Here is a 25,381-nt window from a genome sequence, read left to right as displayed (position 1 = left end):
AGGTCTTTGTTTTCCTCTACTAGGGGTAGCTAGATTCTCCGGCTGGCGCGTGTCATCTAGAATCAACGTAGGAATGATCCCCGGCTACTTCTAGTGTTGGCGTTAGGAGTAGATATATGGTCAACCCAGTTACCACTGCCCTATGAGCTGGATTTTTGTATTCTGCAGACTTCCACGTTCCTCTGAGACCCTCGCCATTGGGGTCATAACACAATGCCCAATAGAAGATTTCTCGTTTTCATGTTTTCATCAGAGATTCCCTGAGAAACCAGGTCCAGGATTGTCCTGAGGCAGCTTCTAAGGAGGGAGTAATGTCAGGACTCTGAACAACATTTTTTATTACCTTTTTGTGCATTACTGCCCTTTTCCAAGATGGCGTCTTTGGTCTCATGTGCACTGTGTCTTCCTGCTATAAAACTCCACCCCAGCCTTCAGTCTGTGCTAGAGTATTCTGCCTTGCATCCAGCTCCTGACCTCTGGTGACTTCCTGGCTATATACCTGCTCCTGTGAACCTGTGGCGTTATCCTGCTACTCTGCTCTGAGTTCCTGCTGCATACACCAGTTCCAGTAATACTCCTTCATCTGCTGCTCGTGTTTACTTCCATCTGCATTTGCTAGACATGTAAGCTGTTGCTGCAAGAACCTGAGACTATTACCCAGACCTCCCTGGTTGAGCTAAGATATTATTTGAACTGCCTTATAAGCATATCTATCTGTGTTTTGGACTAAGCAAGGACTTATTTGTGTCAAGTATCTTCAAGAATAATTGTGCTTCATAGACATTCTGCGTGATTGCATTTTCCTCTGAAGTTTCCTATAGACTGCTGAGCTGCATTTGATATTTGCACCAAGTGTTGTGGACTTGAGTTTCTCTCTGCACCTTTTTGAATCACCGTGTGATAATATAGACTTTACCACTTATAAAACTGTGTCCTGTAGTTGTCTTGTTCCACGCAAAGAGTCTCCTGAGTTATCCCCTATAATTATTACAGAGGTGTTATCATTCATTGTACAGGAGGAGGGGGTGAGCTGTGACATCACCTATTGTGAATGGTGGATCCTGTGTTATCTACTGTATATAGACGTGTTATCAGTCATTGTACAGGAGGAGGAGGTGAGCTGTGACATCATCTATTGTGAGTAGTGGATCCTGTGTTATCCACTGTATACAGAGGAGTTATCAGTCAATGTACAGGAGGGGGAGGAGGTGACCTGTGACATCAGCTTTTGTTAATGGTGGATCCTATGTTATTAGCTGTATATAGAGGTGTGATCAGTCATTGTACAGGAGGAGAAGGAGGTGAACTGTGACATCAGTTTTTGTTAATGGTGGATCCTGTGTTATCAGCTGTATACACCATGTTCATGTCAGTCTAATAAAAGTCATCAATTATACATCGCATTTTATTGAAGAAACCTCCCAATGATAACCGTATAATCTCCAAAATGAATAAGTACTCACAATGCACTGTTCCAAATTATTAGGCACAGTAGAATTTCTAAACATTTGATATAAAGAACTGAAAATGCTCATTTGTGGAATTTGCAGCATTAGGAGGTCACATTCACTGAACAAAAAAAGATATTTAACTCCAACACCTCCTAACAGGCCAAGTTACATGATAACTTAGGACCCTTCTTTGATATCACCTTCACAATTTTTGCATCCTTTGATCTTGTGAGTTTTTGGAGAGTTTCTGCTTGTATTTCTTCCCTCCCAGAGCTGCTGTTTTGATGTGAACGGCCTGCCACCCTCATAGATCTTTTGCTTGATGATCCTCCAAAGGTTCTCTATAGGGTCGAGGTCAGAGGAAGGTGGTGGCCACACCATGAGTTTATCTCCTTTTATGCCCATAGCAGCCAATGACTCAGAGGGATTCTTTGCAGCATGAGATGGGGCATTGTCAGCATGAAGATGATTTTGCTCCTGAAGGCACGTTTCTGCTTTTTAGACCATGGAAGAAAGTTGTCAGTCAGAATCTCTATATACTTTGCAGAGGTCATTTTCACACCTTCAGGAACCTTAACGGGCCCTACCAGCTGTTTCCCCATGATTCTGGACCAAAACATGACTCCTCCACTTCCTTGCTGACGTCGCAGCCTTGTTGGGACATGGTGGCCATCCACCAACCATCCACTACTCCATCCATCTGGGCCATCCAGGGTTGCTCGACACTCATCACTAAACAAGACTGTTTGGAAATTAGTCTTCATGTATGTCTGGGCCCACTGCAACCGTTTCTGCTTGTGAACACTGTTTAGGGGTGGCCGAATAGTAGGTTTATGCACCCCAGCAAGCCTTTGAAGGATCCTACACCTTGAGGTTTGAGGGACTCCGGAGGCATCAGCAGCTTCAAAACACAAAAACCTGATTTAAATATTTGGTCATTTTCTGATGACACATTACGTTTAAGTAATTTTTACCTGTAGAGGAAGCTGTGAGGCAAAACATCTTGTTCTGTGGTCGGGAGCCTTTCCCAACAAACTCCCGTTCGGCATGCCCTGACCTGCACGCTCAGCAACAGTGTCATAGCCAGATTGCCCTCATAAGAGTGCCACCATTAACAGTGCCTCAGCTAGGGAGTGCCCCTATTATCAGTGCCTCCGCTAGAGAGTGCCCCCATTATCAGTGCCTCAGCTAGAGAGTGCCCCCCCATTATCAGTGCCTCAGCTATAGAGTGCCTCCATTATCAGTGCCTCAGCTAGAGAGTGCCCCCCATTATCAGTGCCTCAGCTATAGAGTGCCTCCATTATCTGTGCCTCAGCTATAGAGTGCCCCCATTATCAGTGCCTCAGCTATAGAGTGCCCCCATTATCTGTGCCTTAGTTAGAGTGCCCCCATTATCAGTGCCTCAGCTAGAGAGTGCCCCCATTATCAGTGCCTCAACTAGAGAGTGCCCCCATTATCAGTGCCTCAGCTAGAGAGCGCCCCTATTGACAGTGTCATAGCCAGATTGCCCTCACATGAGCTCCACCATTAATGGTGTCACAGTCAGGAGGTGCTCCCATTAACACTGCCCCAGTGTTAAAGTGACAGTGCCATCTAGAGTGCTCCCCGAAAATGCTGCAATCTTAGAGTTCCATCATAACGTACCCTAGAGATCGAGGGCTTCCAATGCTCTAGTCCGGGAACCCCTGAGAATGTGAGCACAATTGTAAACACCGATGTTCAGCTTCTTCTTTATGGTCCTGCTCTTGTGGGCCGTATGTGGCCCCCGGGATAGGACCTTCTCTCCTACTGTATCTGTCACTGATATTTCACAGATTTTTTTTTTTAGACCCCATATTTCTGGACCACCAATAAATGGCCGGCCACAGAGCTGGACTATGGTAAGTTACTGTCACCATTCTGTGTGTGCCAGTGCCAGTAGTTCACTACAGTCTTCTTGTGAGAAGAGCTTTTCTGCATGTTCCCCTATGACAACTCTTCCTGCATCTCTGCTGTTATAAGAACGCAGGGTCCCATAGAAACCATTCAGATCTCTTATTTCCTTTCTGTTAGGCTTAATTTCCCTATGGCTATGAACCATTGAACAGGGACAGAATATATCACAATGGCCCCGGGGACACAGTCAAAAAAACTTTTTGCTACTTCAACTGCTGATAAATTGACATGGGAATATATTTTACATTTTTTTTTAAATCTTTAAGGGGATTTAAAAAAAAAAAAATCTCAGTAGTTCTCCTTTAAGAAGGCCTCCTGGAGCTAAAGAGCATCTGTTAAAGTTAATTCATGCTAAGCCTTTAGATGAGGGCATTTATCAAAGATGATCTAGTGGGCACAATTGCTGTCATGATAAAAACCATTGGGCCATTTTGCTGTAAGGTAGAAGGAGCTAATAGTAGGAAGTGTCAATATTTGCTCCTCGTGGGCGGGACACTATTTCCTGGCACTGTGCTTATTGGTTTATGTTCTATAAAGTGCCCTTATTCAATTGTCCCTAATCTGTGTCTCTCAGCTGTTGTGAAGCTACAATGCAGATGAAGTTTTTCTACTTTTTTCTTTTCAGCCATTTATCTTGCAAAGAAGAATATCAGGAAACAAGGAGACCTGGTGGAGTACGAAAAGGTCAGTCATCTCCCTTATTTTGGAATGTGTTGGGAAAGCTGGGTGATAATCAACATCATCAGGGTCGCTATCGGGGCAGCAATGCCAGTACTGATGTAGAGTGACAGGCCATTTCACAAAACTAAGGGCCAACATCTGTCATCAACAGACTGCAGTTTATTTGACAGTTCTGATTTTTCCACTGTTGGTATATAGTTATGCAGTTTATTCATTGCTCTTGTATAGCTATGTGTGCAGTTTATTCACTACTGGTATATTGGTATGTGTGCAGTTTATTCTCTGCTGGTATATAGATATGTATGTAGATAGTTCACTGCTGTTATACAGTTATGTGTGCAGTTTATTTACTGCTGGTAGATAGTTATGTATGCAGTTTATTTCTGCTGGTACTTAGTTATATATGCAGTTTATTCGCTGCTGGCATATATCTATGTGTGCACTCTGTTTGCTGCTGGTATACAGTATAGTTATAAGTGCAGTTTGTTTGCTGCTGGTTCATAGATACATATGCCGTTTATTCACTGTTGGTATATAGTTATATGTACTGTTTGTTTGCTGCTGGTTCATAGTTATGTATGCAGTTTATTCACTGCTGGTATATAGTCAAGTGTGCAGTTTATTCACTGCTGGTATATAGTTATGTGTGCTGTTTGTTTGCTGCTGGTTCATAGTTATGTATGCAGTTTATTCACTGCTGGTATATAGTCATGGGTGCAGTTTATTCATTGCTGGTGTATAGTTATGTAGCTGTTTGTTTGCTGCTGGTTCATAGTTATGTATGCAGTTTATTCACTGCTGGTATATAGTCATGGGTGCAGTTTATTCATTGCTGGTGTATAGTTATGTAGCTGTTTGTTTGCTGCTGGTTCATAGCTATGTATGCAGTTTATTCACTGCTGGTATATAGTCATGGGTGCAGTTTATTCATTGCTGGTGTATAGTTATGTAGCTGTTTGTTTGCTGCTGGTTCATAGTTATGTATGCAGTTTATTCACTGCTAGTATATAGTCATGGGTGCAGTTTATTCATTGCTGGTGTATAGTTATGTAGCTGTTTGTTTGCTGCTGGTTCATAGCTATGTATGCAGTTTATTCACTGCTGGTATATAGTCATGGGTGCAGTTTATTCATTGCTGGTGTATAGTTATGTAGCTGTTTGTTTGCTGCTGGTTCATAGTTATGTATGCAGTTTATTCACTGCTGGTATATAGTCAAGTGTGCAGTTTATTCACTGCTGGTATATAGTCATGTATGCAGTTTATTCGCTGCTGGCATATATCTATGTGTGCACTCTGTTTGCTGCTGGTATACAGTATAGTTATAAGTGCAGTTTGTTTGCTGCTGGTTCATAGTTATGTATGCAGTTTATTCACTGCTGGTATATAGTCATGGGTGTAGTTTATTCATTGCTGGTGTATAGTTATGTAGCTCTTTGTTTGCTGCTGGTTCATAGTTATGTATGCAGTTTATTCACTGCTGGTATATAGTCATGGGTGCAGTTTATTCACTGCTGGTATATAGTTATGTGTGCTGTTTGTTTGCTGCTGGTTTATAGTTATGTATGCAGTTTATTCGCTGCTGTTATATAGTTATGTGTGCAGTTTGTTTGCTGCTAGTATATAGTTACGTATGCAGTTTATCTGTTGATGGTATATTGTTACCTATGGATTTTGACTGATATTGCAGCTTGGCACAATTTAATAATAATAATAATAATAATAATAATCTTTATTTTTATATAAGACTGAGAGCCAATGTCATACACAACCTGTGGACAGGTGTGGCACTGTTGTTGAAAGAAAGCAGCTATGATTTTCTCATCCTGGAACACCCCTGTAAGAGGGATAAGCTCTTATTAGAGAGTGTATTTTGGTAAATATGCTTAAAAATTAACATGCCATGCTGTTTTTGTAGATATGTCTTCATATGTGCGTAGTGCGCCTATGGAATATGGATATTTCATTTCTATAAATGTCACTCAAATTTTATTTTTTTTTGTGGGGGTTTGTCACAGGATAGTTATAATCAGCTGCACAAGCGAATTAATCACACGTGGGACTTCGTGGTGATGCAAGCGAGAGAACAGATCAGGTACGTAGACACAGCAGTTCATTTAGTTTGGTGCTGCATCCTCCCAAAAAATGGCGCAGATTCATGATAAATTCATCATGAGCCTGGCCCCTTTTTCTGTATTGTGTATCGATCTCTTCCATGGATCTCCGCGCGTCGAGGACACGTGTGCTTTTTTATTTTTTTTGTAAGTAGGTTTTAAACCGCCATAAATAAGTAACATGTTTATGCAGTATACTTAATACAGGCGGCACATATGAAATATTCATGCAAATCCATCATGAAATATTCAGGATCATGTGGAATATTTGTATGGATTGTTCCGGAAGCACGCAGCTGCACATAGTGCTCCGTTATTACAGCCGGACATGTTATATAGTATTACGTGAGTACGTCGTCCTATGATATGTTATCTGTCTCAGACACTGCTTAATGGACCCGGCAATCAGGTGAGCCTTTGTGGCAGTATTTCGGGTTACGCACTGATTCGGGATATCTTACGGCTCCCTCCTGGCAGATTAGAGGCGGCCATCTTGAGAATCAATCTTAATGATAACGCAACACCTTTATTTGTCCCTATGACAACTCTTCCTGTGTATTCTGCCATGTCACCTTATCATAGGGCTAAGTAGATATCCCGGTTTGATCTTTTCGACTTCTGTTTTGCAGTGTCAGGGGTCCAGGGGTGTAACCATAGTAGGGCCCTAAAGCTTTACGGGAGCCTCTAAAGTCCCTCTGGCCCATATGAGAAGAATATTCTATTAAACACCATGCTGAATATTTTGCATTGGGGCCTACAAGCTTCAGGTTACACCACAAAACAGAATTGGCGTCCGTTTTTCTCACACAAGGGCCTACAAAGCCCAAAAAGCCTTATTTTTATCAAAACTGAACTTGTTGCCTATAGCAACCAATCACAGCACAGCTTTCATTTCTAACCCTGCACTGGCAAAATGAGAGATGTTCTCTGATTGGTTGATATGAGCAACAATATGAGGCCTATTAAACGACATGATAAACATCTAACAAGGCGATATAGAACACACACTTCTGAGCCTGTCACCGTCCAAGTGCTTAAATGCCATATTTTAAGGCTTTATAATTTTTAATATTACATTTATATCATAGTCCTATTTTTTTCTTTGTAACTGTGTTTTTACATAGGGCGGCCAAACAGCGCCGTAAGGGGGACCGGATTGTGATCGAGTGTCAGGAGCAGGCGTATTGGCTCGTTAGCAAACCATCGGTAAATTCATTATCATAAGTACAAGACAATTGAAAGGTCATAATAATATTCTTATTATTATTTTATTGTTATTATCATTATATGTTCTCCAGAACATTATAAATAAAGTTGATTGAAAATAGGATGCGGGCAGAAGATAAATTCTTCGTTGCCTATAGCAACCAATCACAGACCAGCTTTCATGTTTTCAAGGGTACAATATGAAATGAAAGCCAGGCTCTGATTGGTTTAGACATTTTTCTAGATCTCTATGAAATCAGAGAGCTCTAGTCCTTAGAATTTCAGCCACTGATCCCATCTCCCAGGGACCAAATTTCTACATAAAATATATTCCAAAGTTTAAGCATACATAGTGCTGTCTCCAAAAAAATGTATTTAAAATGTTCAGAACACCTTTTAATAAACAACGGGACACAGAAAAGTCTAAACGTTTAGAAATAGTCAAATAAATTTGGCTTGCAAAACAGTGGACGACCATGTTGGTCTCCTCAGGTGACCCGGAGTAGTCACCTGGCGGCTGTGGAGGCTGTTGCTAGGCAACAGACCAATCGTATTCAGATGTTATCTGGTGAAAGGAGCCACTTCTTCTTAAGGAATCCTTATTAAATGTCTTTCCGTAGAGCATAAAACCACGTGGTACCTTCTAGTTCTGGTGACAAGGCGGCATGTTGTGAGTCATTGCCCACATCTGTCCCACTCAGGACGCTCCCACGCTTGTCTTTCATCGCAGGGTCTGATCTTTCAGACCACAATATTTCCATTTGTGATCTAGGAAAAAAAAAAACCACGGGGGGGGTCTCGTAAAGTCAGTGCCAGCGCTTTCATGTCGCCTGCAGACAACTTTGATGTCCTCCATTTCTCATCTTTGACAGTCGTATGTATTAAGGCGCGAGGTTTGTGTGAGCGGCGTATAATTAGATGTTGTATAATTCTGCATCCGCCACGTTAGAACATGCCGCTACACTAAATATAGCCTCGTTCCTTGGCACGCGTTCAAACATTAAATTAATGGAAGCCGTCGGCTCCTCGCAACAGGAACAATTAGAAGATTTACACTTAAGACGATCGTAGGGCCAAGCGCCATAGTATAGCAATAATTGGGAACGAAATATTAAAGGTGCTTTCTAGGCTCCTCCCTTTTATTGATGCCCTCACCTTTATTTAGTCTCCTCCCCTTATTGATGCCCCTCCCATTTATTTAGGCCCCTCCCCTTATTGAGTGAAGTTTATAATTACTCTGTCCTTTCTGTAATAAAAATGAACTATGTACTGACCTGCCTCTGAACTTGTGTTTTATATACATGAGTCTACCTGAATTAAAAAAGAGATCCAGTGTAAAGCATGGAGGACATAAATATGTTTTTTTCTGTGTGAAATATGTGAGGGGTTCCCATATATACGTGTGTAAACATATATATGTATAACCCCTTGGCTCCTTTAAAAATAGGACGGCCCCATCAAATAAGGACAATGTCTTCAAATAAGGATGGCCCCTTCAAATAAGGTCAGATCCTTCAAATAAGGGCAGCCTCTTTAAATAAGGATGACCCCTTAAAATAAGGACAGCCCCTTCAAATAAGGACGACCCCTTGAAATAAGGACAGCCCCTTCAAATAAGGACGACCCCTTCAAATAAGGACACCCCCTTCAAATAAGAATGACCCCTTAAAATAAGGATGACCCATTCAAATAACGACACCCCCTTCAAATAAGGATGACCCCTTCAAATAAAGACGACTCCTTCAAATAAGGCTGGCCCCTTCAAATAAGGTCAGATCCTTCAAATAAGGACAGCCTCTTTAAATAAGGATGTTCCCTTCAAATAAGGATGACCCCTTCAAATACAGACAACCCATTAAAATAAGCTTAACCCCTTCAAATAAGGACAGCCCTTTCAAATAAAAATGATCCCTTCAAATAAGGACAGCCCCTTCAAATAAGGATGACCCCTTCAAATAAAGACAACCCTTCAAATAAGAATGACCCCTTCAAATAAGGACAGGCCCTTCAAATAAGGACGACTTCTTCAAATAAGGACGATCCCTTCAAATAAGAACAGCCTCTTCGAATAAAGACGACCCCTTCAAATAAGGACAGCCCCTTCAAATAAGAGCAGCCCCTTCAAATAAGGATGACCCCTTCAAATAAGGACAACCCTTCAAATAAGAATGACCCCTTCAAATAAGGACAGGCCCTTCAAATAAGGACAACCCCTTCAAATAAGGACGATCCCTTCAAATAAGAACAGCCCCTTCGAATAAAGACGACCCCTTCAAATAAGGACAGCCCATTAAAATAAGCTTGACCCCTTCAAATAAGGACAGCCCTGTCAAATAAGAATGACCCCTTCAAATAAGGACAGGCCCTTCAAATAAGGACGACCCCCTTCAAATAAGGACGATCCCTTCAAATAAGAACAGCCTCTTCGAATAAAGACGACCCCTTCAAATAAGGACAGCCCCTTCAAATAAGAACAGCCCCTTCAAATAAGGATGACCCCTTCAAATAAGGACAACCCTTCAAATAAGAATGACCCCTTCAAATAAGGACAGGCCCTTCAAATAAGGACGACCCCTTCAAATAAGGACGATCCCTTCAAATAAGAACAGCCCCTTCGAATAAAGACGACCCCTTCAAATAAGGACAGCCCCTTCAAATAAAGACGACCCCTTCAAATAAGGACAGCCCATTCAAATAAGGACAGCCCCTTCAAATAAGTATGACCACCCCAAGTAAGGGAGGCCTCCTCAAATAAGGATGATCACTCCAGAGATATATAGACAGCCCCTTCAAATGAGGACAGCCTTATGAAAGTATGAACACTTCAAAAGAAGGACCGCCCCTTTAAGTATTACTATGACAATTCCTTTGACCCAATTGATATTTCTGATCTATTCCAGCCGGGATGCATGAATGTAATGGAGCGCGGGCCAGAGAGAGGAAACTGCTACACAGGAACAATGGCATTGGTGAGCTTCTTTCCCATAGTTTTCACGACTTTTGACTCTTTTTTTTGTGTGTAATTCTAAAAATCAGAACAAATGAGTTGGGAATCTGCAGACACGACACAATCGCAGAGATTTTTGTTATGGGTGACCACCACAGATGGCCCAGTGTGTTCTATCCCCTGCTTACTCCATTGTACCGCCTTTTTTGCCTGAGTGTCAGTCTTTACTGTAATCATACATTCTATTCATGAACCCGAGGGCGCTGGATGACTAGGGCTATACTTCATCCAGAGTTTATCATAGATAATAATATATTTTTTTGTTTCTTTAGGGAAGAAATGCTGATTATTACAAAAGGGAGGTAAGTAATGGGTCGAAATGAATAAACGCTGTAGTCCTGGAGTATTGGATTGGACCCAGCCTAGGGGAGCTCATCTTCTTTTCCTTGTATCTATAACCAGGGATAGCCTTATGGTCCATGTAGTGCATCAGCCTCAATTGCTGGGGAGGTCACCACATATGGTCTGGCAACGGAGTCCTGTGACCACCATAACTGAATAGCCATTCCATTTATACATTGTACGGCAGGTTACTTTCTGCTTACTGTGTGGCAATATTATATGAACACTATATGGTGATATTAATATGGTGATATTATTTGAGCACCGTATGGCGGTATTAGTTAAGCAGTGTATGGCGGGATGATTTCAGCACTGTATGGCAGTATAACTTGAGCACTGTGTGGTGGTATTATTTGAGCAGTGTATGGTGGGATGATTTCAGCACCGTGTGGCAGTATAATTTGAGCACTGTGTGGTGGTATTATTTAAGCAGTGTATGACGGTATGATTTGAGCACTATATTGCAGTATAATCTGAGCACTGTGTGGTGGTATTATTTAAGCAGTGCATTGTGGTATGATTAGAGCACTGTATTACAGTATAATTTGAGCACTGGTGGTATTATTTGAGCAGTGTATGGTAGGATGATTTCAGCACTGTATGGCAGTATAATCTGAGCACTGTGTGGTGGTATTTAAGCAGTGTATTGTGGTATGTTTAGAGCACTGTATTGCAGTATAAAACGATTAGAGATGCCGCGCTACAAGTGGCTAAAACTAGACCATGTCTGTAGTTCTATTATAACATGTAAAGGACTCCTCTGTGTACGTATTACACCTATTTAGTGGCTAGACCAGCCGAGCCTAAATAAAACTAACACAATAATTAAAAAATATAGTTGATAACTAGTAGTGCTGTATCACCTACTGTATGTGGATCGTTGGACGGCTGGGCTGCTTGCTTAAAATCAAGTGTCAGATCTTCACACACAGGTGTCCGCTCGGTCCCGAGGCAGTTCCCGTCCTCACGGGAAGTGAGTGTGTAGAAACCAACGTAAGCCGATGTCGGTGGCTGTGGGTGCTGCCGGTGGAGACCGCGAGTGCTACGTGTAGTGCCAGAGACGTCCCGGCCGGAGGCGTCCCTGGATACACGTGGAAAATGGCCGACACTGCAGAGCAGTGAGTGACGTCACTGGCCTATGGAAGCCTAGTTGGGCCAATTCTAACCTACGAGTTTCAAAGTGACACGCACTTCTTCATCAGGGTTACCGCCCACTGTCTCCAGCCCCATATATAGGCCCCTTGCTCGCACCCCGCTGTGTACTATCACCCCCCTGAGGGTACATGCCTCTGCCTGCTACTGGTCGTCCATATAGACACGGCAGTCATAAATTGTCCCTCAACAAATAGGCACCCGACCGCTCACTGGGTGTCATGTATACTCGGACATTTATTTGCCTGTATCTTAAATTACACTGTCTTTGTATAAATGCTGTGTTCTTGAAATTAAGAACCCCACTTATATTATGTCTAATCGGTTGCTGCTACTGTATATTATAATTCTGAAAAAACCTACCCTACCATAGTTAAAACTTCACTTTTATTAAGACCATAAATATATAAAAAAACATCTGGATATGTAAGAAACATAAATATATAGAGCATATAGATTATTAAAAAACAATTAAAAAAATGTATGTTTATAAAATTAACATCCCCTATCACGACATTTTAAGGAAAAACATGGGCAATCCTTGAAAGGCACCATGTTTTATGGCATCCAGGTTGTACGCCCAAATAAAAGAGGGGGCGATTTTATAAAAACTATGTCCAGAATAGAATCCCAGTGGATTTTCACCTTGGATAGCCTAAAACCGAAGGGCCTAAATTCTGAACTAGAAATATACGCCTTTTAATCCCTACCTGTATTGCCCATTTAGGTACAAGTATCATCCACACAGCCCACCCGATTTTATTGCCGTATTTCTAAACGGTAGGAGCCAGTTTACAGTGTGGGACCAGGCTTGTGCCCCCTTCTCCCCCTTCCCCCCCGGGGGGTTGTTAATAAATTATCCCCTATATATCACTAGTGCACATGTTTTCATAGCCTAAGGGGTAGAGTATTTTAATTTTATAAACATACATTTTTTTAATTGTTTTTTAATAATCTATATGCTCTATATATTTATGTTTCTTACATATCCAGATGTTTTTTTATATATTTATGGTCTTAATAAAAGTGAAGTTTTAACTATGGTAGGGTAGGTTTTTTCAGAATTATAATATACAGTAGCAGCAACCGATTAGACATAATATAAGTGGGGTTCTTAATTTCAAGAACACAGCATTTATACAAAGACAGTGTAATTTAAGATACAGGCAAATAAATGTCCGAGTATACATGACACCCAGTGAGCGGTCGGGTGCCTATTTGTTGAGGGACAATTTATGACTGCCGTGTCTATATGGACGACCAGTAGCAGGCAGAGGCATGTACCCTCAGGGGGGTGATAGTACACAGCGGGGTGCGAACAAGGGGCCTATATATGGGGCTGGAGACAGTGGGCGGTAACCCTGATGAAGAAGTGCGTGTCACTTTGAAACGCGTAGGTTAGAATTGGCCCAACTAGGCTTCCATAGGCCAGTGACGTCACTCACTGCTCTGCAGTGTCGGCCATTTTCCACGTGTATCCAGGGACGCCTCCGGCCGGGACGTCTCTGGCACTACACGTAGCACTCGCGGTCTCCACCGGCAGCACCCACAGCCACCAACATCGGCTTACGTTGGTTTCTACACACTCACTTCCCGTGAGGTCGGGAACTGCCTCGGGACCGAGCGGACACCTGTGTGTGAAGATCTGACACTCGATTTTAAGCAAGCAGCCCAGCCGTCCAACGATCCACATACAGTAGGTGATACAGCACTACTAGTTATCAACTATATTTTTTAATTATTGTGTTAGTTTTATTTAGGCTCGGCTGGTCTAGCCACTAAATAGGTGTAATACGTACACAGAGGAGTCCTTTACATGTTATAATAGAACTACGGACATGGTCTAGTTTTAGCCACTTGTAGCGCGGCATCTCTAATCGTTTTATACTGGTTTCTTTTCTTGCTATCGGATTGGGCACTATATCCGTTTGAGATACCGGCAGCACTTGTGTAGCATACATTTGTGGTTATAGCGCCAGTGTAATTTTTAATGTATTGCAGTATAATTTGAGCACTGTGTGGTGGTATTATTTGAGCAGTGTATGGCGGTATGATTTCAGCACTGTATGGCAGTATAATTTGAGCACTGTGTGGTGGTATTATTTAAGCAGTGTATTGTGGTATGATTAGAGCACTGTATTGCAGTATGATTTGAGCACTGTGTGGTATTATTTGAGCAGTGTTTGGCAGTAAAATTTGAGCACTGTGTGGTTGTATTATTTGACCACTGTATAGCAGTATGATTTGTGCACTGTAAGATGTTATTGCTTGGCACTGGCTCTTTACCATATAATATTTATTGCATTTTGTGGAGGTGGTATTAGATTTCGGCAGCTGAGATGTAACTTGATCTCCTGGCCGCCAATGAAGAATAAGTACCATTATTTTTTGTTTTGCTGCTAGATGGAGTACCTGAAAAAAGCCATGGCACGAACGAGAGTGAAATCATCCATCTGTCTAGAAGGGTGAGTTACATAACAGAAATCATAATATTGCCTCCATGATGGTGGTTCATAATGGCCAGGTGCCTATTTTCCTTAATTTCCTACCACTTTTGATAGCCCTTAACTTCTAGGCCTCCATTGCAAAATCTGTGTCCCCACCAATGATGTATGTTTTATTACACTGCCCTCTTGTTGTGGGCCTCTGGATATCGCTCAGGCACCCGGGCCCACGTGTGATTTCAGACCTGGCACAGCTTATGGCCCATCTGTATTACATGGGAATGGATGCAACCCTAAGATTAGTCCTCCTTGTGGTGCCAGTAGCTAAGTGAGCTCAACACTGGGTACCTTCTTACAGGAAAAGGGATTGGACCAACATAAGGTGGGTTCTTCTTTCCATGGACCTCCTTCGCATGGCCTCTATGAAGTTGAACATGTTCCTCCTCAGGTTCTCCAACCTCAATGCTTGGAGCAGGACCTTCAAAGTCAAGAAACCATGCTTAGCCCTTAGCCCCTTGCACCTTCTCCGGCAGGGTCCTGTAGGCCCATTCCTTCGTCACTTATACATGAAACATTAAGTTCCAATCTGAGCACAAAAAATTAATTCTCAGGATGTTCTTACCCATATGTTACATCTCGACAGCCAAAGCCAGCGTGGATCATTCACAACTCCAAGGACGCCACAAAGAATTAAGAATATTTGTTTTTTTAGAGGAATGCAGATCTGCAGCAGAGAGAGCACTTTGTAACTTTGTGCTTCGTTCCTTTCCCATCTCTCTTGTAGGTTTCTTAAGTTCAGCGAGCAATATCTCCCGCATGATCCCATTATGTCTGGCTGCCTGCCCAGTAACCCATGGATCACGGACGATGTCATGTACTGGACCATGAACGCTCCCATGTACGTAAAACTCAGGCAGTGAACTGAAAAATTAAACATCCGACACTAAGCAAAAACATTGGTGCACCCCTTCCCAAATGTGAAGTAGGGGGAGCAAAAATGCATGCATCACGCTTATATTTTAATATCACCCAAAGGGTTCCAATGCCATCTCAACTGCGCGTGGAACGGTGGACTTTTAATTTCATGGAGGTCTTGAATGACCAGCGGGGTCGGAAGGAGTTTTTGCAATTTTTGGAGAAGGAGTTTAGTGGTGAGTATCAGTCTCGAAATTGTTTCTGCTGTCCTGATTGAAAAGTTGTAGTGGAGGCTCAAAAATGTAGCATTTTGTTTTCTTTGTAGCTGAAAATCTGTGTTTTTGGGAAGCATGTGAGGAGCTACGATACGGGGAGCAGTCTAAAGTGGCCTCTACGGTGCAGTCCGTCTATGAGTAAGTCGGCAATGTAGCGGCTCTTTGTCTAAAGTCTTCCAGATGGCTTCAGTCATCTGAAACTGTTAAAGAAGTTTTTGGCTGGCCTGGATATGGAAAAAGTGTATCATACCAAGGACTTTTCTTCATTGGGTCCATAATTAAAAGATGAAATAAGTTTCGTTCTTGGGACGATGCCAGTATGCCAGGTTATAATGTGACTGGATTATTACATGCTCAAAAGAACGAGGCCAGAAAAGTAAAAAAATGTCTTCCTTTAAAGGAAAGAAGCCCGATAAACTGGTCGTTGTGGGCCGACCCATGTAAGGTCTACGAAGGTCCATTCTAGTCCTTACTAAGGAAGGATTGGTTCTTCGGTCCACTCTTGTAGATCCAGTCTGAGGATGGGTTGGTATTGGGGGTCAATACACAAATGGGGAAGTGGTTGTAGGAAAATCAATTAAGGGCTCTTTTCACCTTGTGGGGCTTTGATGGGCCAGTTCAGTAGGATAAATTCCAAGGGACCGGTCTAGGAGGAAACCCACTAGTTATTAAGACTTCTTAGGTAAGACTTAATTTAAAGCATGCCCTTTACCACTTATGGTCCCTAGTGGTGGGCTTGACTTAACTCATGGTTGATATGCCAATAGGTGGAGAAAAGGGAGTTTGGTGTACCCAATAATATAATTTCCAAAGGTCAGGTTTAGGAGGAAACACACCAACTACAGAATTATGATTTCTCGGGTCTTGAAGAAGACTTAATTTGAGGAATGTTCCCTTACATCGTCTGAACCCTAGAGGCGGCATTGACTTTACCCATGGTTGGCGTGCATATGGGTTTTTGGTGGACCCAATAGCATTATTCCCAAGGCATAGGTTTAGGAGGAAACCCACCAATTATAGAACCGTGACTTCTTAAATCTTAGGAAAGAGTTGACTTGAAGCATGCACCTTAGACCTTCCAGCCCCTAATGGTGGGGTTGACTTTATCCATGGTGTTTTGTTGAACCCAATTGCATCATTCCTAACACGAAGGTTTGGGAGGAAACCCACCAATTACAGAACTGTGATTTCTTAAATCTTAGGAAAGGGTTGGCGTGAAGCAAGTCTCTTGACATTACAATTCTTAATGGTGGGGTTGACGTTATCCATGGTTGTCTATCTGGAGGCATGCATATGATCTTTTGGTGGACTCAATAGCATATTTCCCAAAGCACAGGTTTTAGGAGAAAACCCAAAAATTCCCAATTTTCCAAAGCATGCCCTTTACCCATTATTGTCCCAAGTGGTGGGGTTAACTTTACCCATTGACGTCAGCACCACCTGGGCAGGTAAGGTTAGGGATTTTTTTTGACCATACAGTAGGAAGTTTTTGAATGGTGCCATCTTGTTTTTAGGCATTTTTTGGCCCCCGGAGCAACTCGCTGGGTAAACATTGACAGCAAGACAATGGAGAAGACATTAGAAGGTATAAAGAATCCTCATCGTTATGTGTTAGATGATGCCCAAATGCATATCTACATGTTGATGAAAAAGGTGGGTTTTCAAAAAAATTCACTGCTAGTGTTGCCTTATAGAGAGATGGAATTTTCTGCATCTACCCAGTGGTGCCCCCTACTGGAGGGAACAAAAGAATATTGCTAGCTGGGTGTAATTAACACAGCCAGGTGAATATTGAAGAGAGGATGAGGAGGATGTTCCCTGTTTTTTTTTGTGTGACCCCCTCTCAAATGATTGATGTTTAGGGACTTGGGTTCAGAGTGGGATGAGGAGGCTATCAGATATATATAATTTATGCACTTTGAGAGTCAATTTTCGATGAGTAATTGAACATTTGCTTCTCCTTTTAATTAAATATCCTCCTTTTGGCACCATGTCATTTTGTGGCCCAGTACATTTTCCAGCAGTCACCACTAGGGGGAGCCTAATGCATACAGATTTACTATTGAGCTCTATGCATTACATGTATACAGTGATCTCCCTCTAGTGGTGACTGCAGGTACTCAATTTATGTCATTTGACTAGGTGAATGCTGAAGATTTGGAGCTTTGTATCAGGAATAATTGATACATATAAAATTATTCATCACAACATTTTGAAACAATCTAGATTGAATAAACAAGTGTTTAAGAGCGGACATTGAATTTAAGGGAGAAAGTAAAAAGTTGCAGATGTCAGACCCTCAGTACCAGAAAAAAAGGGGCCCGATTTTAATTTTGGACAATGCCGTCTAAAGAGCCTAATCTGGTGTCAAGTTCCCTGTAAATTCTGGTTAATGATATAGACTAGATTTGCAGTGGCTCGTGCCGGGTAATGAGCTTTTTTTGTGGCTCCACGGGGTCGATGGTGGGTGATTAGGAAATGATGGGTTATGAGCGACGTCTGCAGGTCTAAAAAAAACTACAAGGTTTTTCCTAAAACATCCCCTTGTGTTGCCTCTATAATTACCGAACGGGGGGCTTTACTTCTGCAGTGTTTCTGGTGTTAGCGTGAAGATCTGTCCCTGGACTCAGGGATTTGTGTGTTACCCTCTCGCACGGATTTATTTACCTTTTTAGCCGATGTGTTGAATTGTAAAGTGTCGGAAAAGGGTTAAAATATACAACTACTCATCTCGCTGCTCATTTATTCAGCCTTTTGGTCTTTGTGCTCTCTGGACTCTTTTTCCTACGTCCCCCTGGTCTGACGCCTGAAGGGTAGTGTTTCCAGGGAGAGAGGCGTTGGAACTGCCGTTGTTCGGTTAGGTGCCGACTTCCTACCAAACGGACTTTAGCTTTGCCTGGGTCAAGTTTTAGCCGCCGGCATTCATCCATCTTCGTAGCTCAGCTAAGCAGTGATTTATAGCTGGAGATGGGTCACTGACTCCTGGCTTTAGTGTTGGGTATAATGGGCTGTCATCGGTAAAGCAATGCTATGCCGGACCATGGCGGTGCGCTGTCTTGTCTAATTGGTGATTTCACTTCAGGAATCAATGCTGCATTTGTGATTTACTCCTGGAGGCCTGAAAAGGTGGACCTGGTACCCCAATATACACCTAGTCATGGTGCACCGTGCCCCAATATACACCCAGTCATGGTACACCTAGTACCCCAATATACAGTCATGGTGCACCTAGTACCCCAATATACACCCAGTCATGGTACACCTAGTAACCCAATATACACCCAGTCATGGAGCACCTAGTACCCCAATATACACACAGTCATGGTGCCCCTAATAATCCAATATACACACAGTCATGGTGCCCCTAATAATCCAATATACACCTAGTCATGGTGCACCTAGTATCCCAATATACACCCAGTCATGGTGCACCTAGTAACCCAATATACACCCAGTCATGGAGCACCTAGTACCCCAATATACACCCAGTCATGGTGCACCTAGTACCCCAATATACACAGTCATGGTGCACCTAGTACCCCAATATATACCCAGTCATGGTACACCTAGTAACCCAATATACACCCAGTCATGGAGCACCTAGTACCCCAATATACACACAGTCATGGTGCCCCTAATAATCCAATATACACACAGTCATGGTGCCCCTAATAATCCAATATACACCAAGTCATGGTGCACCTAGTATCCCAATATACACCCAGTCATGGTGCACCTAGTACCCCAATATACAACCAGTCATGGAGCACCTAGTACCCCAATATACACCCAGTCATGGTGCACCTAGTACTCCAATATACACCCAGTCATGGTGCACCTAGTACCCCAATATATACCCAGTCATGGTACACCTAGTAACCCAATATACACCCAGTCATGGAGCACCTAGTACCCCAATATACACACAGTCATGGTGCCCCTAATAATCCAATATACACACAGTCATGGTGCCCCTAATAATCCAATATACACCAAGTCATGGTGCACCTAGTATCCCAATATACACCCAGTCATGGTGCACCTAGTACCCCAATATACAACCAGTCATGGAGCTCCTAGTACCCCAATATACATCCAGTCATGGTGCACCTAGTACTCCAATATACACCCGGTCATGGTGCACCTAGTACCCCAATATATATCCAGTCAGGGTGCATCTAGTACCCCAATATACACCCAGTCATGAAGCACCTAGTACCCCAATATACACCCAGTCATGGTGCACCTATTACCCCAATATACACCCAGTCATGAAGCACCTAGTAAACCAATATACACAGTCATGGTGCCCCTAATAATCCAATATACACACAGTCATGGTGCCCCTAATAATCCAATATACACCAAGTCATGGTGCACCTAGTATCTCAATATACACCCAGTCATGGTGCACCTAGTACCCCAATATACAACCAGTCATGGAGCTCCTAGTACCCCAATATACACCCAGTCATGGTGCACCTAGTACTCCAGTATATACCCAGTAATGGTGCACCTAGTACCCCGGTATACACCCAGTTATGGTGCACCTAGTACCCCAATATACACCCAGTCATGGTGCAGCTAGTACCCCAATATACACCCAGTCATGGTGCACCTTGTACCCCAAAATATACCCAGTCATGGTGCACCTAGTACCCCAATATACACCCAGTCATGGTGCACCTAGTACCCAAATATATACCCAGTCATTGTGCATCTAGTACCCCAATATATACCCAGTCATGGTGGACCTAGTACCCCAAAATACATCCAGTCATGAAGTACCTAGTACCCCAATATACACCCAGTCATGGTGCACCTAGTACCCCAGTATACACCCACTCATGGTGCACCTATTACCCCAATATACACCCAGTCAGGGTGCATCTAGTACCCCAATATACACCCAGTCATGGAGCACCTAGTACCCCAATATACACACAGTCATGGTGCCCCTAATAATCCAATGTACACACAGTCATGGTGCCCCTAATAATCCAATATACACCAAGTCATGGTGCACCTAGTATCCCAATATACACCCAGTCATGGTGCACCTAGTACCCCAATATACAACCAGTCATGGAGCTCCTAGTACCCCAATATACACCCAGTCATGGTGCACCTAGTACTCCAGTATATACCCAGTCATGAAGCACCAGGTACCCCAATATATACCCAGTCATTGTGGACCTAGTACCCCAATATATACCCAGTCATGGTGGACCTAGTACCCCAATATGTACGCAGTTATGAAGCACCTAGTACCCCAATATACACCAAGTCATGGTGCATCTAGTACCCCTGGTATACACCCACTCATGGTGCACCATTTACCCCAATATACACCCAGTCACGAAGCATCTAGTACCCCAATATATATACCCAGTAATGGTGCACCTAGTACCCCAATATACACGCAGTAATGAACCACCTAGTACCCCAATATATACCCAGCCATGGTGCACCTAGTACTCCAATATATACCCAGTCATGGTGCACCTAGTACCCCAATATATACCCAGTCATGGTGCACCTAGTACCCCAATATACAACCAGTCATGGAGCACCTAGTACCCCAATATACACACAGTCATGGTGCCCCTAATAATCCAATGTACACACAGTCATGGTGCCCCTAATAATCCAATATACACCAAGTCATGGTGCACCTAGTATCCCAATATACACCCAGTCATGGTGCACCTAGTACCCCAATATACAACCAGTCATGGAGCTACTAGTACCCCAATATACACCCAGTCATGGTGCACCTAGTACTCCAGTATATACCCAGTCATGAAGCACCAGGTACCCCAATATATACCCAGTCATAGTGGACCTAGTACCCCAATATATACCCAGTCATGGTGGACCTAGTACCCCAATATGTACGCAGTTATGAAGCACCTAGTACCCCAATATACACCAAGTCATGGTGCATCTAGTACCCCTGGTATACACCCACTCATGGTGCACCAATTAACCCAATATACACCCAGTCACGAAGCACCTAGTACCCCAATATATATACCCAGTAATGGTGCACCTAGTACCCCAATATACACGCAGTAATGAACCACCTAGTACCCCAATATATACCCAGCCATGGTGCACCTAGTACTCCAATATATGCCCAGTCATGGTGCACCTAGTACCCCAATATATACCCAGTCATGGTGCACCTAGTACCCCAATATATACCCAGTCATGGTGCACCTAGTACCCCAATATATACCCAGTCATGGTGCACCTAGTACCCCAATATATATCCAGTCATGGTGCACCTAGTACCCTTGGTGTACACCCAGTCATGGTGCACCTAGTACCCCAATATATACCCAGTCTCGGTGCAGCTAGGACCCCTGGTATACACTCAGTCATGGAGCACCTAGTACCCCTGGTGTACACCCAGTCATGGTGCACCTAGTACCCCAATATATACCCAGTCATGGTGCACCTTGTACCCCTGATATACACATAGTGTTTGTGTGCTTCATACCCCCGCGGCGGTGGGGGATCAGGAAAAGTTGTCACTAATTTTTTTTTCTGTCTTATAGGATTCATTCCCTCGATACTTGAAATCAGAAATGTACAAGAATCTTCTTGGTCAAGCCTTTATTCCTCCTGAGACCAAGAAAGGGTCTGTAACACTTCACTATGTTCAAGTCAATGCATGAGGATTATACGTAGATGCAGATGTAGGGGGACGAGGAGTCGGGGGGCTGTTTGCTCATCTATAAAAAAAACCTTCCTAGTAGAGTTGAGCAAAAGATCTGCAGGATAATCGGTGGCTGCTGGACCACGGCCCTGCGGTCCTCCCCCTATCTGCCGGCATCACCGGCTCTTCTTCAAATTAGTAGACATCTTTGTAGTAGCATGATGCCGGAACGACTAAATAGTAGAAGAGTTGGGGATGCCGGCAGATGGGAGACAGTCCGCAGGGCTCAGCTCTGGACTATCGCTCCTGGCAGTTGGCTCGGCAGCGTCTGTGCGGCGAGTGTGCAGAGAACGCTATTAGTCCAGGAGGAGCAGGGAAAGTGATTTCCGTGTGGTCACTTTGTAGTAAGCGCTGACTGATCTGTGCCCCTGGTGGCTGCAGGGAGAATATAACATCATTTTCTGTCTGCAGCCGCACTTCCTCTTAGAACATTTATTTACAACATTATTTCCCTGCAGATTACTTCTATGGTACCATGCAGGTAAATGTGAGGACTGATCAGGTCCTAACTACAATGGTACATTGTAACAAACCCAATTGTGTGAGGAAGACTAGGTGTAAATATGAGAGGTTTTGCATTCCCAAACAAAAAGAAGAGGTCTTGAAAATGGAAAATAAAGTTGCAGAACCTTTCCTTATAAATGGTTCATTTAAACTCCTGGACTTCCCCTTTAAGAATGGATCGGACGTGTCAAGTCTCCTCTTATTTCTTTCCATTACCACTGCAGGGTATTCCCATTTATGAGACGACAGCGACACTCCAGCCCGAGCCCGGCGTTCCTCTTTCCACCAGGAGAACAAGAACCAAAGTCAGATGGAGAGAGCAAGTCTGGTTCCCCGGCCGCCGTGTCACAGGTGAAAGCGAATGTGATGTTTTCTATGTACTGTACTGTGCAAAAGTTTTAGGCTGGTGAAGAAAAGCACTGCTGAGTAAGAAGCTTCTATCATCAGTATCTGGTGACCGCCGGTCGCCTCCATCATCAGTATCTGGTGACCGCCCTTTGCCTCCATCATCAGTATCTGGTGACAGCCCGTCGCCTCCATCATCAGTATCTGGTGACAGCCCGTCGCCTCCATCATCAGTATCTGGTGACTGCCTGCCTTCATCATCAGTATCTGGTGACTGCCCGTCGCCTCCATCATCAGTATCTGGTGACTGCCCGTCTCCTCCATCATCAGTATCTGGTGACAGCCCGTCGCCTCCATCATCAGTATCTGGTGACTGCCCGTCGCCCCCATCATCAGTATCTGGTGACTGCCTGCCTTCATCATCAGTATCTGGTAACTGCCCGTCGCCTCCGTCATCAGTATCTGGTGACTGCCTGCCTTCATCATCAGTATCTGGTGACTGCCCGTCGCCTCCATCATCAGTATCTGGTGACTGCCTGCCTTCATCATCAGTATCTGGTGACAGCCCGTCGCCTCCATCATCAGTATCTGGTGACCGCCCTTTGCCTCCATCATCAGTATCTGGTGACAGCCCGTCGCCTCCATCATCAGTATCTGGTGACTGCCCGTCTCCTCCATCATCAGTATCTGGTGACCGCCGGTCGCCTCCATCATCAGTATCTGGTGACCGCCCTTCGCCTCCATCATCAGTATCTGGTGACCGCCCTTTGCCTCCATCATCAGTATCGTGACAGCCCGTCGCCTCCATCATCAGTATCTGGTGACAGCCCGTCGCCTCCATCATCAGTATCTGGTGACCGCCCTTCGCCTCCATCACTTCATCTTGTCTCTAGTACACAGGGTATTGAGGATCTCGTCAGAAAGTTGCTCCAAACATCTTGGAGAAGTGACCCTCGATCTTCTGTGTATGAGGCTTGTCCGGATGCTTCTGTCTCCGCCTAAAAGTTTTGCATAGTATTGTAGTTGAGACAGGTTTTCTTAAAGGAGGCCACTTAAAGGGGTGTTCTACCTTATAATCATGGAGAAACAATCGCTTATCAATCATACTGCACTGGACGACCCCTTCTCATATGAACGATTAGGTGATGTGAATGTAAAGGAGGGCTGCCCCTTTATATGGATCACAATGATCTTTTTATGTAAACACATTTTGTGTCTCTATGGTTACAGACTACAAATAACCTCTGTGTAGTCTGGTCCTGTAGTAAAGACCCCTATAGCGATCCTAACATGACTGTTTGTAGCCAGTAATCTTGGAAACACGTACATCTGCCTAGGAGATGTATGCAAAACTACGTTGGAGAGTTTTAAGTGCAAGTTGAAGAATTTCTTTATTTTTTGCTTACTTTTTGTAGTCAAATTATATTACTACAAAAAAAATTAATGAAAATATTTTGTAAAATAGTCACCAGTGACACTCACTGATTTCCTTTTAACATCCAATCCAGTATTTAATTTGCTGGAGGACAACAGTAGATTAACTTCCCACATTTTGTTAACGATTACGATAAAGTAAAGAACGGAATGTACCACTCGGCGGGAAGGCAGGAATACACAAATCTCTGTCTATATATAGGACAGTCCAGATGTACAGTATATGTTCTCCAAGAAAAACTGCAGTTTACATTCCAGTCTCCTGCTGATCTGAGAATATAGAAACCCCTCACTGATGCCCAATAGTCAATTCAGTGAGTCACGGAAAACACTTACCCCATCAATCTGACGATAAGAGCATATAGTAGTAATATTCCTGTACATAGGGGCAGTATTATAGCAGTTATATTCTTGTACATAGGAGCAGTATTATAGTAGTTATATTCTTGTACATAGGAGCAGTATTATAGTAGTTATATTCTTGTACATAGGAGCAGTATTATAGTAGTTATATTCTTGCACATAGGGGCAGTATTATAGTAGTAATATTCCTGTACATAGGGGCAGTATTATACTAGTTATATTCTTGTACATAGGACCAGTATTATAGTAGTTATATTCTTGTACATAGGAGCAGTATTATAGTAGTTATATTCTTGTACATAGGGGCAGTATTATAGTAGTTATATTCTTGCACATAGGGGCAGTATTATAGTAGTTATATTCTTGTACATAGGAGCAGTATTATAGTAGTTATATTCTTGTACATAGGAGCAGTATTATAGTAGTTATATTCTTGTACATAGGAGCAGTATTATAGTAGTTATATTCTTGCACATAGGGGCAGTATTATA

General features: G+C 43.1%; 1 protein-coding gene across 2 annotated transcripts in view; it reads left to right on the top strand.

Annotated features, from left to right (window-relative positions):
- RGS11 (regulator of G protein signaling 11) overlaps positions 1 to 25,381 on the top strand; it is a 104,557-nt gene that overhangs the window by 67,544 nt on the left and 11,632 nt on the right. For both annotated transcript variants that reach the window (XM_077274281.1, XM_077274280.1), the window contains exons 5-17: positions 3,280 to 3,331; positions 4,012 to 4,070; positions 6,084 to 6,160; positions 7,304 to 7,385; positions 10,286 to 10,354; positions 10,665 to 10,694; positions 14,290 to 14,351; positions 15,115 to 15,228; positions 15,366 to 15,481; positions 15,571 to 15,658; positions 17,035 to 17,173; positions 22,084 to 22,166; positions 22,973 to 23,099. In XM_077274281.1, the coding sequence (XP_077130396.1) occupies positions 3,280 to 3,331; positions 4,012 to 4,070; positions 6,084 to 6,160; positions 7,304 to 7,385; positions 10,286 to 10,354; positions 10,665 to 10,694; positions 14,290 to 14,351; positions 15,115 to 15,228; positions 15,366 to 15,481; positions 15,571 to 15,658; positions 17,035 to 17,173; positions 22,084 to 22,166; positions 22,973 to 23,099 (1,098 nt within the window). The remainder of the gene's footprint in view (positions 1 to 3,279; positions 3,332 to 4,011; positions 4,071 to 6,083; positions 6,161 to 7,303; positions 7,386 to 10,285; positions 10,355 to 10,664; positions 10,695 to 14,289; positions 14,352 to 15,114; positions 15,229 to 15,365; positions 15,482 to 15,570; positions 15,659 to 17,034; positions 17,174 to 22,083; positions 22,167 to 22,972; positions 23,100 to 25,381) is intronic.

This window comes from Ranitomeya variabilis, chromosome 7 (assembly GCF_051348905.1).
Source record: "Ranitomeya variabilis isolate aRanVar5 chromosome 7, aRanVar5.hap1, whole genome shotgun sequence".
Classification (NCBI taxonomy): Eukaryota; Metazoa; Chordata; class Amphibia; order Anura; family Dendrobatidae; genus Ranitomeya; species Ranitomeya variabilis.
The sequence above is the reverse complement of the archived record's forward strand: the minus strand, read 5'-3'. Positions and strand labels throughout refer to the sequence as shown.